This window comes from Pogona vitticeps, chromosome 5, assembly GCF_051106095.1.
Source record: "Pogona vitticeps strain Pit_001003342236 chromosome 5, PviZW2.1, whole genome shotgun sequence".
Taxonomy (NCBI): domain Eukaryota; kingdom Metazoa; phylum Chordata; class Lepidosauria; order Squamata; family Agamidae; genus Pogona; species Pogona vitticeps.
Window position 1 is genome coordinate 173,433,719 of NC_135787.1, and position 19,685 is coordinate 173,453,403.

The window sequence follows — 19,685 nt, forward strand, 5'->3', positions numbered from 1 at the left end:
AGCAAGCCTCCCCAAGCCTCTTCAGAGCCAGCCGATCAGCTGATAGGCGGGGAGAGGAGGGTGCAGGGGGGGGGAAAGCACAAAATGGCTGCCAGGCTCATTCTGGTGTGGGCTTTTAGCTGTTTCCTGCTCTTTTTCCTGCTGTCTGGGGGCTACCAAGGCCTGGTAAGTGACTTTCTTTTATTTATTTTTAAGTTTCTGACCCTTTTTTCCCCTCCAGAAGCCTCTAAGGGGAGGGAGGGGGCACTTTTTTCCCTGTTCGTAACTCGAGGGAAGTTTGTATGTCGACTCCTTATTTCCCCTATAGGACGGGTTCGTAAGTTGAATTGTTCGCAAGTAGGGTCGTTCATAAGTCGAGACCCCACTGTAACCTAGATGCCTCTTGGGAAGCCCACCAATGGACCGTGTAAGTCGTAGTACCTTCCTGCTAATATTTCCTGGGCAAGTGGTATGCAGAGGCTTGATTTATCCTCTGTGAACTTGCCAAGCCTCTTTTTATTCCAACATCTTTTGTAACATATTTCATAGTTCAACCATGTGTTGTGCAGTCTCTTAACTTTCCTTTATTGATCCAGAACAGAAGATGTCTGCGAAACAGGATTCAGGGGTTACGATTTTTCAATCTAGATTTCTTTTTAAAATGTGTTTCCATGCATGTATGACCTTTTTGTTTCTTTGTTTTTTCTCCAGAGATACATGGAATTTGGGATGACCCCTCCGACAGCACCAGGTCTGCTACAGAGGTAGTTCTCTGATAGTTTGGTTTTCAGATTCAGCTAAGATTTGTTTTTTATTTTATTCCAGACAAGTCGATACGCATGGAAAAGGGTGGGATACAGTTACTACATATTGGCAAAGTGTGGAAATTGCTGACTTAAAAGACTCCAGCTACACAGCAGAGAAAAACCCAGATACCTACAAATCAGTTTATTATATAGTTGGAAGTCTCCCTCAGATATACCACCCCCTTATTGCATGGTTAGTTTTTAGTTACCTCAACTGGCATAACATAGTCTCAGTTGATTCCAAGTAGAGACTCTGGTGTTGAGAACAAATTAAAATGTAGCCCTTTTACTCACAAAATCTTCCTGTTTATCAGAATGCAAACAAACATATTTACTAGTTATATCGTTTAAGATCCTAACTGGTTAACTTCATTATTTTGAATAAATGACTGGTTACGTAACACTTCACTCAGACTCTTAACTCACAGAATACTGACATTGCTAACACTCTGCTACAAAGTCTGTTAGCAATGCCTTTTTTAAACTCAGACAAGATTGACCCAGAATCTTGTCCAAGGTTAAAAAGGCAGGGAAAAGAATCTGAGGTAGAGAGGGAACAACAGGCTGCTACTATGTTATTGACATTCACCCCAAAGTCCATCCCATCCAAACCTCCTGAAGATATAATATGCAGGTTGCTACTATTCCAACACCAAGGATGCTAATGTCCTGTTCCTTCTTGATACTTAGTCAGGTCTTGAGATTAACTTACTAGATATTACAAGAGGCTGCTGGTATACTTATGGCTAGTTTTACTGTCTAGTTCTTGAGCTGCATATTTCCATGGCCTCTCAGTCATAGCCAATGATGTGAGGCAAGGATAGGGAAAGACATACTGTAGTGTGGGGATGCATTGTGCATTCTGGTAAAACTGCATGTTACTGTGAATGGTCGGAATGAGCCAGTTGCAGCTCTGTGTCTCTTGTAACGTTTAATTGGACCCAGAGGCACAACACGGTGTGTTGTTTTTCCTCTCTTCAAGTAGAAACAGGGAAACAGTCTGAAGTGGGGACTAAATTTCCCTACCTTGAAGTGCTCTGGAGGTCAGGATGAAGGTGGTGCTTTTCTATCCACTGCATCAGCCAAAACTTCCTTACATGGGAAGGAGCAAAAATTGAGACAAGACGCCCAGGGCTTCCACTGGTCCAGTCTCTAACTATCACAAGTAAAGCAAAAGCAAAATGTGCTGCTTACTATCTATCACTCCATGGCACTTACAGCACTCTGTTTGGCAGTTTACAATTTTAATTTTTCAGGCTACACATTGCTCCCAGTGAGCTGGGTATTCAGTTTACCAACTTTGGAAGGACAGAAGGCAGAGTCAACCTTGAGCCAGTTACTTGAGCCAACCCATTCCTGGAAGTGTCCCAAAAGTATGGGAAGCCCCATTCTTTTACTGATCTTTTTTCTACCATGGGGGCTTCACTGAGGGCTTCAGAAGCAGCCTGGTAGGCCTTCTACATACAGCGTGTAGGCTGCACTTTGCCTGCTGCTGCTGCTCTGCAAGCTAGAATAGGCCTACGTATGAGTAGGGATTGTGTCCATCCCAAGTCAGACATTTATATGCTGCTTTCTGCTACACCAGTGAGAGTGTGTTAATGTTGAAGAGCAATAGCCATGCTTATAATAAAATGCAACAAACACTTACTACCATCAGAGTCTTGCTTCATTGTAGGCAAAAACCACAGGTCGATGCAGTTTAGTTGTTGTTATTGTTGATGGGTTAAGTCCACATCAGAGAAAAGAGGAGGAAGCAAGATCATAAAGTCATTAAGATCTGGCCTCTTTGTTACTCTGGGGTTCGTTCATTTTTCTGAGGCTTGTGTGGAAGCCTCACTGAAATTCAAGGCACATTTTTCAAAGCTGCTGTGGTGCCAAACTATCATTAATGTCACAGTCAAGTAGTTTTAATAGCCAGCTCTTGGAACAGTGATTGGAAAAACAGATGGTTCCTTTTCATAGCAGTTTTTTCAGTGATCTGGAACCAACCTGGGTGAACAGGTATTCCTCATACGAGTTCTTTGCAGGATAGCAAGTGAGAAAGAGGCTGGATTAACTAAGGCAAGAGTGGGAAATAGATCCTGATCTGCTAAGAGATCTGTTGGTCACATACCCCCACTCATACATGCACACAAAATTATGCCGAAATATTTTTTTTACTCTTGGACTGAGCACATGTTCAGCTGCAGCCTGTTCCTTAATTATAAGTGTATGACCTTGCATAGCAACCTCTTCCCATTTAGAGCTTCAGGGTTCTAGTAAAACCTAAAATATGTCCTGTGAGACTAAAGTCTTCCCACGGAAACCTACAGAAACTTAATTGCAACATAAGTTAGTATCTGAGGAAAAAAACAGTTCTCTCTTTAAACTTTCAAATTGTGCAAACAGATGCTAAATTTTGGGGGTTTGGGAAAGCAAAATGCATGCTCTAAAGCACTATTTTTCTCATAGAGCTAGTTATATTGCAAATAGCCAGCTCTAATTAGCATTGTTTCCAGGCATAGTTTCCTTTTTCGATAGATTTTATTTCCTAGGATTGTTTTGGGGAGGTGGGGTCAATATGAGCTTTTCCAAGTCTCTGTGGAATAAAAGAAGCTTTGCTAAAATGAAACTTTGGAGAAAATCAGCCATATTTTCCCAAACTGAAATTGAGAACATTTGATTTGGGGCAATGTTGAAAGCAACTAGTTCTTAGGGATCCATTATGGGGCAGCAGTTCTAGATGTTATTTTGTGCTTCTCAGTATCTTTAAAAAGACAATGTGCACAACAGTTTGAATCCAGAGTCAGAACAGAGTCTCTGCTGCAAATAGGGCAGCCTCATAGAGCTGTGCTTAACATGCAGAGCATATCACAAGGCAGTAAGTAGGTCAGGAGAAGAGAGATGCACATAGTGAAACAGATAAGCATGTTTGGTGGGAACACTGTAGAGAGCCTTCTTTGTCACTGTACCCAGACTGTGGAACTCCCTCCCACAGGAGGCTAAGCTGGCCCTATCTTTGCTGTCCTTCCACAAATGGGCAAAGACCTTTCTCTTCACACAAGCTTTCCCTGCGTAACTGGCTGTCTGAGAGGGGTTTTTAAATGGATGACTGAGCCTTACTGCTTTGAATGTGCACTTGGTGTTGCTTTAGTTCACTGTCCTTTACTGTGGTATTTGTTTGATCCTTTCAGTATTTGTGTACTTACTGTTTGCTGCTTTATATATTATCTTTTAATGATGCAAGATACTTTTAATCCTTCTTAAAGAGAAAGGTGGGGTAAAAATGTTCATTTATAAGTAAGTAAGCAAGCAAGCAAGTGAATGAATGAATGAATGAATGAATGAATGAATGAATGAATGAATGAATGAATGAATGAATGAATAGTTGGAATATAGGATACTGATGGGTTGTTTTTTTTTCAGAATATAAGTCAATTGTGTTGCATTTTTCCTCTGCCAGCAGGCAAAATCTGGGTCCAGGTTTTCTTCCCCCTGTTGAATTAATACACCCAGACACCCAGACCTCTGATGTTCAGTATTCCAGTAGAGGGATCTACCCAGAGGAATCGCCATCTGTGGCAAGGCCGCGACCAGTTGGAAGCACTGCAGGTACTTAGGGATTCCTGATTGTTATATGCTGTAATGCTTCCACCTTATAAGTTCTGCAATTCAGCAACCAAGGCAATCCCTAAATGTAGAATACAGGTGAGGAATGTGACTAATGCCCTTCAGCTCTGATGACAATAGGCATACACGGACCTTTGGAGGAACTGGGTGGCTTTGTATACAGATAGGACTTGCTTATAGGTTTGCTATTAAAGGTAATTGTAGCACATCCAGTACTATACACTTCTAGCTGAGCATTGGCCAGGGTCAGGAAGGAGCTTCATTCATTCCCTTGGGAAATATTCATCCATATCCATTGGCATAGGTTCTGTTTTGTTGTTGTTGTTGTTGTTCAATTCAACCATGCAGTTGTAATGCATACTTAGATGTATATGTAATTCAGTTGCACTATTTTAATAGTCATACAGAGAAAGCAATAAGCGTAAGGGATTATCTTAAGTTTCCTAGCACTACTGAAGGAGCAGTTTTGCCTACGAAAGCTGTTTGCACATAGATTGCCTTTTAACACAGTGACTAAAATCCTGTCATACAATTATGCAAGCGGAGCAGCTTTTAGATATGAATTACCATAAGTTAAGAAATCTCCATAGACATTTTCTGCTGCATATTGAGTCACCCAACTTAGCATGAAACAGTCTGTGGAAATTCCTTAACTTACAGCAATTTACATTTAAAAATTATACCATTTGCATAGCTGCACAATAGGATTTCAGCTCTTATATTTATATGGCTATAGTAAGTAAAACATGAGATTCACATGTACTGGATTTGAAGACACAGGATAGTTCAATATCCCCCCTACCTCTAGTATTTATGGTATATTCTATAAACTGATTCTGATGCTCACATATAATATACATCCATACAATCACATTTATGAAGGATACATGCATGAGTAAAATCATCTTTTTCCTTTATCTGGTTTAAAACGCAGATATCCCGACTGTGTATTTGTTAGAACATAAAACATCCACGTGTTAAATGGGAAAGCAGTGATTTACATATGGGGATGTTCCAGCCTGATGGGTTTCCCCCCCCCCAAAATAAACATTAGCAATATATTTTATATTGTTTTATATTGCTTTAATGTTTTTTTTAGATATGTGTTTTAATATCACCATGTTTAGTAGCTTTTTAAGGGTTTAAGTCTTTTGTTTTAATTCCTGTTTGTTTAATAACATATGAGCTGCCTAGAGTCCTTCACCAGGAGAAAGGCAGCATAAAAAGCAAATACTGTATATGAATAGACGAGACTTGAGGACGTCTCCCAGTGACTGATCTGATTGGCTATGGTCACTGCCTCGCAGCTTCAAGAGGCAGTGGTGAAAGTGTGTGCTCACAGTGTTCTACTCAGTTAAGAAACTGATTTCAGAATGACTTTCTCCTAGTTGATCTCCTGCTATTACTGTACAGCTGAGTGTCCTGAAGTAAGCAAATATTTTATCTCTAACACTAAGGGAGAATCACTAGCATGTAAACCTCCTGGGTTAATATTTAAAAATTCTCACAACATAATGGCTCAGTGGGCCAGACACATTACCTTGTATATCTTCTCTCCTTTCTCCACTTCTGTACCCCACAAGCCTGTGTACAAGATTACCCTAATTTTGAACCACCTGGACAACACTCTGCTTCCAAAAAGGACATGGAAATTGCATGCACATAGGTCCTTTTGTTGTCCCAAACTTGCTGTCTTTTTTTTTTTGAAAGGCCTTAGTTAATTAAAGTTCAGAGCTCCTCTCCCTGCACACTTTGACCCTCTTCTACCTTTGTGTTTCTATCCCCCACCTTCCCACCCTCCCCTGGGCCCTCAGTTTTATTTGCCTTCCACACTTTGGTTACTGCATGGAAAGATGAAAGAAAAAACCAACAATATTTGCTTTTAAGGTTCTCAGATACAGCACCTCACTCAGGTGGGAATTGCTAGCAGGATCGGAGGTCAACAAGTGGAGATCCCCTCAGGCAGAGCAGGGCATGGCCAGCCGGGGGAACCAGGGTGGCCCCCATATCGTGGAGAGGATGAATATGCTAGGAGAGATGCAGTGAGTACTGTGCTTCATGTTTAAATAGTTTCTGAAGCAGTTTTCTTGTGTTCACTTACTTTATTTATTTTCACCCTTTACTGTTTCGGGAGTTTTTTCCCAAGGCTTTTTATTTTTTAAAATCTTCCTCCACCTTCAGCTACTGCTTTTGTCTCTTTCGTATTCTAGCCCCTGAATCTTTGCTTCTCTATCCTTTTCTTTCTCATTTTTGTCTCTCACCCTTTACAAAAGAGGTGGGGGAACCCTGTGGCTTTCTAAATGTTGTTGGACGCCAGTTCCCTGTATGGCTAATGGTCCATTTGCCAGTATGGCCAGTGGCTAGGGAGGATGAGGATTGTAGTCCACTGTCCAAGGAGGCTCCAGATTGTTGTATGCTCTCAGTGGACTCTGTGTCTCTGAAATTGCTTTCCTGAAGCCACTCTAGACAGAAAGTATATTACATCTCCCTTCTCACTGCATCCTCCAAAAGCTCCAGACTTCCTGATTGTTGTCAGTGGAAGACTGTTCCCATCATAGAAAAGCTTGATTATGAGTTAGGAAGGTGCTCAAGAGTGTAAAAGCCACTTGCCTCCTCACACACAGGTGTTTTGGTTTTGCAAGCGAGTTTCTTTCAGGCATTATGTAATACATGCAGTATTACTAAGGAAGTGCTGGGTGCTGCCGTGCCCTAAGTAACCTCCTTACGTCTATGCATAACATTATAGGTGCCCAAGCAGCTGATACTTAGTGCTCAGCTGAGGTGGGAGGTAACAGACAGATGGGCTGCAGGCCGGCCAAAGACTGACACGCTCGGAGTACCGAAAGACAGTTTGCTGTCTTTCCTTCAGAACCAAATTGCCCAAAGTAAAGGAAATCAGCAAGTAGAATTCTATTGACATTCTAGTGTCACCTGGCTTTTTAGACCAGGAATAGTCTGGTTTTGCCTCCATGGCCTCTGACTTCAGCACAGTCTCATCTGAATCATCCATCTACTTCTAGTGTGATCTCAAGCACAGCATTAAGTGTCTCTTTTATCTCCTGTTGGTTCTTGCTGGAATAAACTCCTTGGTGCCTGTATTTTGCTGTCACAGTAATGTCAAATCTTTATCTTTTCTGCATGCCTTTGCCATTGTTAAGGTTGTTGGCTTAGTGTTGCTTTGCAGCTCTCTGTTGGTTCTTTCTTCCTCCAACTTGTTTTTACCTGTACCGCAAAGTATTTATGTTTACTTTTTATCAGTCCACAGGTTGTGGAGGGGAGGGAACTCTCTTCTCAAAAGCCCAAGCATTGCTCTATTGGGTTGATTATGGAATAAAGCCAATCAATATGCTAACATTGTTAATTTTGATGATGTGTATGCTTCACTCACTCAGATGTATTTCTATATTGATATTAATTACAATGCAGTGACTTCCCTTTGTCTTGTCTTCTCTGCATTGTCCTCACCTTTGCACATTCTGAAGCAATAATTACCCCGTTTTTTCACCAACTTCCCCTTTTTTGAAAAATGGACTAGTTTTTTAGATGAATCAAATACCTTTTTAAAAACAATATGTTCCTGTTTGGTGTTTTACAAAATAGGGATAGGTTGAACAAGCATTTGATTTTTACTGGATGTGAAAGCAGGATATGCATTAGACATCCTGATACATCTAAATGGTTATTATACCTACCATGCATCCCCATGTGAAAAAAAATAGTATATTGTGATATCCTATAAATTAGTGGTTCCCAGCTTTTTTTGTGTTGTGACCCTTTTTATAATAGCCATGTAACCATGTGAACTCCCTGCCATGTTTGCATAAAAAGGCATCTTTAATGTGATAAAGTCAAAGCAAAAATTAGAGGCTTCTTTCTCTGCCAAAGGACTTGTTTCTTACATATGCACATGCATGCTAACTTTAATATCCAGCTCTGAAAGGTTAAGGAAGAAAGTATTTAACAAAAGCTAAGACACATCTAAGGCAACCTGTGATACCACCACCACCCCAAAAACATTTTACATTCCCCTTCGGGGTCATGGCCCCATGATTGGGAAATGCTGTTATATTTTGACAACTTAGAACCTACTTCATTAGATGTGTGAAGGGTTCTCATATATTAACACGGGCTTTTATTGATTTATCTCATTTATAAAGCATTTCTCTATAGTTTTCCTCCTTACCAGGGCTCCCAAAGTGATGTACACTAAAATATATAAAGGTTCTTCTAAAACAGATCAGAAAAAAATTAAAGCTATTTTAATGCCAGTTTTAAAGACCAGAGGTCTTTTGGAGTTACGTAGCTTTGGCTGCTCACCAGAAGTTCATCAGGGAACGGATCTCAAGTGAGATCATTTTGCAGAGACGTCTTGAATCAAAGTATTGCTACAGGGTCTATATTAGGATAGCTGTAGAGAGTTAAGAATGTAAATCAATACAGTCAGAAGGAAACAAAGAAAAAAATTGTGAAGCTGCAGCAAAGCTTAAATGTTCGTAAAATATGTAAAGTGACCACAGCTCTTTCTTATTTTCTGTCTCTGCACCAGTGGCCTGTATCTTCTTGCAGAGCTCCAATGGCACAACTGGAATGGCGTCAGCAACAATGACAGATGGGCCCTATGGAAATAGACTCAAAGTCAAAAAGAGAGCTGTGTGATTTTTTTTTCTCCTTGCTCACAGGACGCACACACCCTAAAATGAGAAGAAAGGGACATTATTCATTAGCAGCCGTCTGTCTTTGCTGGTGACATCATTCCTCTTGTAAGATTGGCTCTGCAAGAGGATACTGGCCCAGATTACACTTATGATGTGGAGTCTTAGTCCATACAAACATATACCATTTTTTTGAAAAATGAGTTTGTATTCAGGGGATACAAGCTTCTGTTGTCTGTGCTGTGGTGGACTAACATCACTACCCCTTTGAAAATAATGTCAGAAAAAAATATATTTGTGGAACAGCTGGAGATTCTAAGGTTCCAGCTGAGAAACAGAAAGACTTCCCCCACATAAGGGATTCAACCTTTTAGTTTTACATTTTGGATAAAAAAGAAACATGCTGCTTTCTTCTCTCCCATCTCTGCTTGTTTTTCCATCTGTTGTTCATCTTTTCTACTTTTGCTTCTCAAGCAGAAACTGCAGTAACACTCTGTGCCTCTCCCCAGACACATATGCCTGGACATCAAGAATTTTTCTCCTCACCAGTATTCCAGATGCCGAGGACTTCGGCCCGACAGCCCTCAGCACCACCTGTTCAGCTTCCACACAGCAACCACCAGGGCCCGGGGCTCTGCTACAACACCAGCTCCACTGAGGACCTCCAGCCGGGCCACTCTTCGGCCTCTCTCATCAAAGCAATCCGAGAGGAGCTCCTTCGGCTCTCTCAGAAACAGACCATTGTGCAGAACTTCCACAGCTGATTTGTCATTTCCTTGCAAATCTGCCAAATATCTGCTTCCTGTGGAAGCTAGACTCGCAGGAAATCAGCAAGAGCCTGTTGTTCTTCTATCAGAGGAGTGAGCTTGTACAGTAACCCAAGTTATGACCCAAACAGAAAAGAATTCCGCTGAAAGACAGACACCTCTGTGTGGAAATGAGAGAAAGCGAAGAAGGCCACCGTGAACATTTTAACACTTGACAATCTTTTAACCTGCTGCTTTTAAAGCATTTTAGGCATTATAATTGTGCCCAGGCTGGGACTATTCAGTTCTACTCCAGAACCTAAACACTGCAGAAAAAGTAACGGTGCATTTGAGTGTGAGACTCCCTTGCTTATGGAAGGAGAGTGAAGTTTGCGAGCCGGAATTGGTGGTAGTTTCACAAGAGGCTGCAAGAATCCTGTGGCTTCAGACATGTCCCTGAAGGTGGACTGGGTGTGCTACTGATGTGTTTTTCTTCAGACCTATAAGAAACGGTGTTGATCCTGTGCAAGCAATTAATTTAATGAGAGCTTTGTTAAGACTCTTCAAAGAAAGGACTTTGGAGCAACTTGTTAAACCAGGACAATAGTCATTGTTAATACTGCTCTGTGCTTCCAGATGAAGCCATCCTCTGCACTCTTCCTTGTTGTTCTTCTGGTGCTGAAGCTTCAAAGTGTCCCTTCATCCTGATGTTTGCAAAGTTGAAATGATGGCCTTTTAAAAAAAACACACACAGAAAAAAACAAAAAGCACGCAAACAAAAATCAAGGATATAATCATTTATAATAATTCAGGCTGGAAGTATGAACAATTTTTAAAAAAAAAACACAAGAGGGATTCATTTCTTGGTGGATGTATACTGAATTGATTTTAAAATGTAGAAATGTTCAGGTCAGTTTCACAAGTGATACAGAAGAGCTTGAAAGTAACGGGTTACTGCAAGTACAATGAAAGTTTCTGGAGTAAGGTAATAAGTGGGAATGGCATGAATTGGAGGGCTGTGATGATTTCTAGTTACTTTCAAAGGGCATTTTATATGCCTTTTGAGAAAAATTTTTTCATGTTTTTCAAGTTTCATTCTTTTCAGTCCTGTGTTTTTCTCCTCCCAAAATTAGTGGAAAAAATGGTGATGGAAGGAGTAACAAATGTTTGTAATGTTAATGGCAACCAGTTACTTTCATGGGCCTTGTAATGCCATGTTTTACTTTTAGAAAGTAATTTTCCAAGCTCTGTATATATTGATACAGTGATGAGATTGCAACACTTTTTATTCCCTCATAACATGGCCCAAACAATAGGAAAAGCAAAGGTATAAATATTTTGAGTAAATAAATATAATTGAATACAGCTTTCATGGAGGGTGGTGGTCACTGAAGCTCTAACTCTAGCTACCTTTCCTTTACCTGAGTCTGCCATTGTTTGTAGTGGGCATCTTTGTATTGAAAGATGTATTCCATGGAGGGAAGCCATTTGTAGACTTATCCAAATGACCCCTGCTTATGAGCATTTCTATTGAAGCATTTCCCACTTCTAAATGGAATTGTTTGTTCCAGCTGGAATACAGCAGTGAAATCAATGAAACTTAGATTTGTTGACCTACTCTAGCTGGATTTCCCTGTTTTTAAAAGAAATAGCAATACTCATGCAAAAAGCCACCATCCTTTCTTAGATTGAAAGAGGCCATGTGTCTCAAACCATGTGCGGCACATGCTTCATGAAAATGATGTTTGTTCATGAGGTTAATAAAATAGGAACATGTGGTATTTCAAGATGTAATTTGAGCATTTAAGTTTGTGAGAAACACCAAAGTTGAATGAAAATTCATTTCTCCAGTGGATCCTCAATCGCACTTGAAGTGGATGTCTAATATTTAGCCTACCCAGATGAGGCAACCAGCACTGGGAAAGAAGCAGAAGCATCTTTCCACAAACTACACAATACCAAACCTGAGAGAGCTAACAAGGTACACTTGAAAATTGCTGCCGCCTAGTTCTCTGATTGGTCTCTGACTGTGGAGTACATATTTCCACACATGTTCATGCTTCAGTTTATGCATTTCTTTCATTTAAACAACCACTTTCAACACACTATGTTTTAAGTGTGTCTTTGAGCGAGGAAAGCAGACTTTATACCTTAAAATGAGATACCCAGTGTGGTGTAGTGAATAGAGCAATGAATTAGGACTCAGGAATACCTGAGTTTCAGTCCATGCTCAGCCATTGAAACTCACTGGAGGAGTGGAACTGGTAAAGCCACTCTTTAAATATTACTTTACCTTGAAAATCCCATTAAGTTTGCTATAAATTGATTCCATCTTTAAGGCACATAATATCTTAAAACGTAGGCCTAAATCCAAATACTCCCCACTTGAATTAATGGGAACTTGTTAAGTCAGCGTTTATCTAAATTCCACGGATTAAATGGGTTTACTCTAGTTTGGAGTAATGATTGGGTTTTAGGCCATAGTGTGCAGATTAGTTATTAGGGACTCCCTGAAGATCACTGGTGGAAACTTCTAGGTGTTTGAAGTTGGGAGTATTTTGTGGTGGGTTAAGCCTTTTGTTAATTTGCCAAAGGTCGTGAATGCAGATGTGCTGCTTGCTTTTCTTTTTAATATAAAAAATAAAGTAGGCAAATAGATGGTTTTGGAACCTTGAAAACCAGCCTGGGTGAGACCACGCCACCAGCACTAGTTTATGGTAAATAAACAACACTCTGCATTTACTTCTTGTAAAAGCCTACACAGAAATGGTAACACTTGTGATAACAGACCATTTTAGAATAACAGAAGCTTAGATTTCACCATTTAGAGGCAATCTCTGCATTTGTATGTGTTCCTACTGATATTACGGTACATGCCATCCAGGCACGAGTTTTTACAGAATTTTAATTTTACTGTTAGTGGTGAGATGTAATTTACTGTTGTATGGCCATTGCTTAATTGTAACCTGCGTAATATGAGTGGAAGAAATCTAACTAAATTATTTTATTTGTTGGAGTGTTTTGTTTTGTTTCTAACTTAGACTAAATTAAAGCTAAAGCAGTGGCACCAAGATAGTTTGAAAGCTGTTCTTTGTGTGAAAGTGTGGCATCAGTGCGTTCACAGTTTTAGGGCATTGATAAATAATTTTTTGGTCTATGAAGAGGTGAACTCTCTGGTGTGTTGAACCTTCTTTTGTTGATGTTTCAGTCACCAGTGCTACTTGGGACACCATGCTTGAAACATGAAGGAACATGTTTCAGGCATGGAGGCATTAATGCTCTCTGATACAATCCCATAAAAGGACCTCATTCATATGTATATTTCTTTTACATGTAGATTGACTCCTTCCCATTGAAGCTCTTGGGACTCTCTACATAACCAATGGGATCCATATACAGATATGATTTATGTACAGGTATTTGGGATAATTAAGATGATCCATTTCTTTGTTTTACATAATGAAAATCTTGTGTGCAGGGACAGAATGAAGAGAGGATGCGAGAAGAAACTTGGTTTTGAACATACTATTCCTCATAAAGGTAAAGGTTCCCCTTGACATTTAGTCCAGTCGTGTCCAACTTTAGGGGGTGGTGTTCATCCCCATTTCCAAGCCATAGAGCCAGCGTTTGTCCGTAGACAGTTTCCGTGGTCACGTGGCCAGCGCAACTAGACACGGGAATGCCGTTACCTTCCCACAATGGTGATATCTATATGCTTTTTATATGCTTTTGAATTGCTAGGTTGGCAGGAGCTGGGATATACATCCACATTTTTTAAAAAATTCCAAAGTGCCTGGAATGTGTTGTTATGTGACCCCAGTGAGAATCCCAGTGTTGAGATTTATCAGTAGACTTAGCATTATACTGCCCATCATAATACTGTACATTCTTTTCTTCATCGTGCATAGTATTCTGAAGAATGTCATCCCAATAGGAAAATTCCATAGATTTATTAGGACTTTATTGTTTGTCCTGGCTGTGTGTAAAAAATGGAGAACAAACAAACAAACAAAAGAGATACACATTACAAGTGGCTGGAACTTGAGGACATTTCCAAAAAAATGGATCTAGAAGACTAAATCTTTCCATACTGGTGCACCCAGGTTAGTATCCTGTATTGTCAAAATAACACGACCACCAAAAATGCCATCTCATCAATTTCAAGTCATGAGTTGTGTTTGAATATTTGGTTCCATAAACTATGATTCATAAATGCACGGGCAAGTACTGATTTGCTAACCAACACTAAGCCAGAGTTCCTTGGTGATTGTGTCCAGATGCTTTTGACTTAACAGGACTGCACAAACTGTGGTCCGGGGGCTGTGTAACATTTTTGTAGCCATGGCAGGTGGAGCTGAGCCATGTATTTCATGAAAGTTTTCAAATAAAATGAACAAGGTGTAAGAATGGGGACTGGAAGGAACCGCCTCCTACCTGTTTGCTATACTCTATTCCCTGGAAGGATGAGGGCCACAAGGACACTGATCCATTAAAACCAGGAGAGTGGAGGAAAAGAAGGATCAGAAGAAGGAGATAGAAGCCCAGGCTTGGGTGGGAGGGTGAGGAAAGAAGAGGAAAAAGAGGGGGAGGAAGAGAAGAGGAGATAAACATATTAAAGGAAGACAGAGAAATGAGAGGAGGAGGAGGCTGGAGGGTCAGAGAATGAGAAGAAGCCAGAGTGTGTATTCCCAGAAGAAGGGTGGGAGTGGACAGAACTAAAATCCTGGGAAATAGGATAATTTGATGGTGCTGGGAAAGAGACAGAGAGATGACAACAAACCAGGCCCCTCTCAAGAAACCATCAAACAGGAAAGCAAGAGAAAATGAGGCAAGAACAAGAACAGGTTCAGAGGGGTGAAAGCGATGAAAAAAACGAGAGACACAATAGAGTTCCCGATGGAGCCCTCCTCTCCTGTCTGGATGGAGAACCCAGAAGGCGCAAAGGGGCTGGAAGACACACGAAGGGCCAAAAGAGACTGAGAGTGGTGGAAGAAAGAACCGAGGGTCACTGTTGCCAATGTTGTTGCCAGCATAATCCACACAGGAAACGGATTTGAAGGAGGAAACTCCACGGCTGGGAGAGAACTTGAGGGAAGACAGATGGTGGGGAGGAGTTTGTGGAACCCTTTCCCTGTTGGAGAGGGAAGAGTAGTTGACACAGAGAACGGCTATAAATGCCACTGCTGGGCAACTATTAATAAACGTTGGAAATTTGAAGCAAGAAAGAGACTCTGAAGTGGTCATGTTGAGGGATTAAAAGTGGGGGGGGGGGCTACACAAGAACCTTCTCACACAGAATTAAAAACAAAAGAGGTTTGTAATTGGAAGACAGTAGAAATACAGCTCAAACTTGAAAATAAATGCTGCTGCCCAGTGACATTCGAGCAGCTTGTTTTTCTGAGCTGGGTTCAAGGGGAGAATTGGCCTTCTCAGCCACACTAGACACTGTTCCAAGACCTCTATTCAGAGCACTTTACCATAGTCTCTTGAGACTGAAGGGTGCCTACAAATTCAAGGGAGGAAAATAATTACAGGCTCTATGCAAAGCTTTCTGGAGGAATAAGTGTGTATTTGCTGTTAAAGAAGAAATGAGGGAGAGGAACAAGTTTAATATGTAGCAACAGCCTATATTACATTGGAAGCTAAACTTCAGATGCTAGAGAATGAAGGGCAGACTTTTTCTAAGATGGCTGCCCATGGTAAGAAATCATCAGTAATGTCTGGAAATCATCTTCGTTAGAAGCCAGTGGTAAGGAATTACCAGAATTTTGTAGGAAAGGATTTACTCAACAGTAGTGTAGTTGCTAATTTTGAATCCATGCCCCCCTCTTATCAACAAAGCAGTTGTAGCCTTTCCAACTCCTCCAGAAGCAGGTTATTTGCAAACCCAATATGTCTCAATGGCCTATTCAGTAACAAACCATCTGAAAATATTTTGCTCCTTTTGGATGTCTCTCTTCAATTTTAGATAACTTCTTAAATTTTGCAGTACCCAGGAGATGGTTTCAAAGGTGCTTTTCCAGACTTGTTTGGTTTCCAATGCATTCTCTCTGAATATATATGAAATTGTCAAGAGTGTGACAGATTGAGCTTCGGTGCGCAATGGGAAAGAAGCTTGCTGATAGAGCATAGCAAAAAGCTATCGCAGCTCTTTTTGTCTTAATGATGACTGTACACAACTTCAAGGGATGTATCAAGATGACATGTTTAGTACTTCCCTTCCTCAAGTGTAAAATTGGGCTTTGAAATCATTGGAAGACATTTAGTCTGGGAAAGAGAGAGAACTGCCTATTAGACAGTAAGAATAATTGTTCAGGAAAAATACGAGGCTACTGCTCTCTATTTCACTGAGTTCCATTGTGTAAATCACCTGTATAACCAGGGTTGGATTGGATTTTGTTTCAGGGCAGTATTGCATTGATCAAAGACTAGGTTTAACAGAGCCAGTGTGGTATAGTGAGTAGAGTATCAGACTAGGACTCGGGACACTGGGGTTCACATCCTCCTTGAAGCACAAAAATGCACTGCTTTGACACTGGTAAATCACCACAAACATCTCACAGACTTTGAAAATCCCATTAGAGTCACCATCAGTCAATAGTGATTTGAAGGCATATAAAATTTTTCAGGATTGTGCTATTGTCCAGATGAATTAGGGATATACAGAAGCTGAGTAATGTTGCTTACAGTTCCAAAGTCTTGGTCAAGTTGCTGAATACTTGCATCTATATAGCCTTAGTCCAGTGGTGCTGAAGAACTCCCACTGTTGCTAACGCTGATTCTTATGGAGCATCTCATCACAGTGTATGGCTCTAAGTAAATGGAAATGAATGGAGAAGAAAGTAAATGGGAAGAGTTAAGGAAAGGACTTACACAAGGCAATTTGTCTTCTTTGGCTCTCAGAAGCTCTCTAGCAACTTCACGCACAAGTCTTTCCAATATGTCCTATCTGATCCTTCAAACTGGAAGTGCCAGAGATTGAATTTGTGATTATGCAATCTACATGCTCTGCCATTAAGTAGCAGGAATACCAGGAGCAAATGAAGTTGCACGCACATTTATCTGTTACATTTTCTTGGTAGCAGTCAAATATCAATTAACATTAATAGATCATGGATCAGATCGCCTGACAGCGATTCATGTGCAAAATATGAGACACAAGTATGGAAGTGATGTAGAATCTCATATTTCAAAAATTTACAGAGTACAGTAATCTAATATTTATTCCCAAGTTCCGGCACGTAGCAGAGCTTGCTTTCAGGTAAGTGTGCGTAGGGTTTTAGCCTTTGTTCCACCTGCTGTAAGTATGGCTAAATGTGTATAAAATCTTTCCCACCCATAGTTTGTCATGGCTTAAAAGCAAAGCAGAGCGTGCTGCTTATATACCGCCCCATAGCACTTCAAGCACTCTCTGGGCGGTTTACAAGTTAATTATGCAGGCTACACATTGCCGCCCCCCCAGCGAGCTGGGCACTCATTTTACCGACCTTGGAAGGATGGAAGGCAGAGTCAACCTTGAGCCGGCTACCTGGGATTTGAACCCCAGGTCGTGAGCACAGTTTTGGCTGCAGTACAGCAGTTTAACTACTGCGCCACGAGGCTCTGTGCTTCAGGGTGTTTTCGTTCATCAGTTCCAAAGCTTTTAGACACCTTTTTGGGGTTTCTACAGACTTTTTGGGATTAATTGGAGGAAATAAGACTTTGAAGTTACAGAACCTTTTCTGTAAAAATGCCCAAGTAAAGAATACAGTTTTTACAGTTGTGGATCATTGAACTGTTAAACTGAGTTATCCCTTCACCGATAAACACTGGTTCATTTTGTATACCATCCAGTAACTGCAATTTTTCTTATATCTTGGTTCTACCCCTTAGCATTTTCAGATTACATAAATTCGTAAACACACAGTTTAATGTATTTATTTTTTTGGCCGAGGGAAAAGTGATGAATTTAGGCTCAAGATTTCTGTTATGACCTTTGGATAGTTTAATAAGAACAGTATTTTTATGTAATTTTGCACATTGAAAATACTGATGTGTTTGATATCATTATTACAGTGCATCCATAATAAAAGCAGGGGGGAAAGCACAATAGAATTATAAAGACCCTATTGCCAATTATCTTCAGATGACTCTAATGAAGGATTTTGATAAAAGCACTTTGAAAATTCAAGTTAAAATATCAGCCAGACCATCTGCCAACATGCTTGTCGACCTTCTCAATACACCCTAAAAATCTAGTTCTCAATAACTTAGATTTTCAGAAGCCCTATGGATCACCCTATTCCCAGGATGGTATTATGATGCATCAACCTCCCACAACCTGCTACCTTCTAGATTTATTCATACTACAGTTCCTATCACTTCTAGTCAGCTTGGGTCAGAGATTATGAGAGTTATTTATTTATTTAAGATGTTTTTACTCCTCCTTTCTTTTTTAAAAGGACCCAAGGTGGCTTACATCATTAACAGACAATATTTAAAGCTAGAAACAATGAGTATAAAAAGGTAGCTCACATCATTAAAAGACTATTTAAAGGTTTAAAAAATGTATACAAATATTAGAAAGGAACAAACATATATCAGTTTGAGAAATGGTACACAAAACCAATACTAAAAACAAGTCAAAGCACTAATTCAAAATAATCCATTAAAAAATCCTGCTCATTCAAGCCAGTTACTGAGGGAAGGCATGCTTGAAGAGAGAGGTCTTTGCCTCCTTGCAGAAAGACAGCAAAGATGGGGTCCGACTGGCCTCCTGTGGGAGGGAGTTCCAAAGTCTGGAAGGACCAACAGAGAAGGCTTTCTCCGGTGTCCCCATCAAACATGTCTGTGAAGGTGGTGGGACTGAGAGGAAAGCCTCTCCTGGTGATCTTGACGCCCAAGCAGGATCGTAATGGGAGTTGTGTACCAAAATATCAAATTGGGCACCAAATTCAAGAAGACTAGCCTATATGTTTGATAACTTCATAAGTAATTATTTGAGCAGCTTACCTCAAGCAGACATGTGATTTTTTGGATCCCTTTTAAAAACTAATTATGCCATCCACTTTCCTGCTGCTCCTGAGGGAACTATACGCCTTATCTTTTCTTCCCTTTTCTTTTTTTAAAGACCAGCAAAGATCAGTTTTGTGCAGAACTTTCACTTGGATAGCATCTGGAGACACTGTGATTATGTTTTCAGTTTGTTAGTAAGATCATATCTTTCAAACACATTCCTCAGACTCACTAATTGCAAATATCAATTCACACAGTATTTCACTTACTTTTGAACCACTGGGAGATAAAACATGAGGTTTTTGTAACTGTAACAGAAAAAGGTACCTGCCTTCCATCTTCTGTAGCAAAGAACAATACAAAGAATTCATTCAATGTCTCCACAACGCCCTTATTCCCTTTTGGTATGACCTTACCTGTCTGGCCAACCTATGGTTAATCTACCTCCATGACCAGTTCCTGGTTTCTGATTTATCTGAAGAATGTGTTACTGCTTTTTCTTGATATTATCAGGGATATTCTGCTGAAAATCCCATTTTTGGATCTTTTACTTTCAGTTTGCTTTTCTTTTTCCCTTTCTGGTGCAAATTTCTGTTTTACTGTATTCCTTTTCTCATTCCTCATCTATTAAGTACGTAGGAAATCTTGGAATACAGCAAATGCCAGCACAACTGCACTCCCAGACATATAGCACACCGGGCCCCAAAGACAGCCATCGCTCCAGCGTCACACGGCAGTTAGGTCTTGCGTTCAACTCTCTATGGCAGATTATTCTGCGTGCATGACAGCCAGTGTGGTGTAGAGTTGCACCGTCAGACAAGGACTAGTAACTGCCACGTCTGAAACACAAACCAAACTCAGTCATAAAGCTCCCTGGATGGCCTCAAGTCAGTCACTGA

The 19,685-nt window shown here is 40.4% G+C and overlaps 1 protein-coding gene across 7 annotated transcripts in view; it reads left to right on the top strand.

Annotated features, from left to right (window-relative positions):
- Nucleotides 1-12,863, top strand: part of KIAA1549 (KIAA1549 ortholog) — a 136,128-nt gene extending 123,265 nt beyond the window's left edge. For 2 of the 7 annotated variants that reach the window (XM_078376227.1, XM_020800454.3), the window contains 4 exons: nucleotides 691-743; nucleotides 4,228-4,376; nucleotides 6,282-6,436; nucleotides 9,556-12,863. In XM_078376227.1, coding sequence (XP_078232353.1) covers nucleotides 691-743; nucleotides 4,228-4,376; nucleotides 6,282-6,436; nucleotides 9,556-9,810 — 612 coding nt within the window. In that variant the 3' untranslated portion in view covers nucleotides 9,811-12,863. The remainder of the gene's footprint in view (nucleotides 1-690; nucleotides 744-4,227; nucleotides 4,377-6,281; nucleotides 6,437-9,555) is intronic. The other 5 variants (XM_078376228.1, XM_072999981.2, XM_078376230.1 and 2 more) reach the window with 3 other exon arrangements.
- Nucleotides 12,864-19,685: the final 6,822 nt, after the last annotated feature.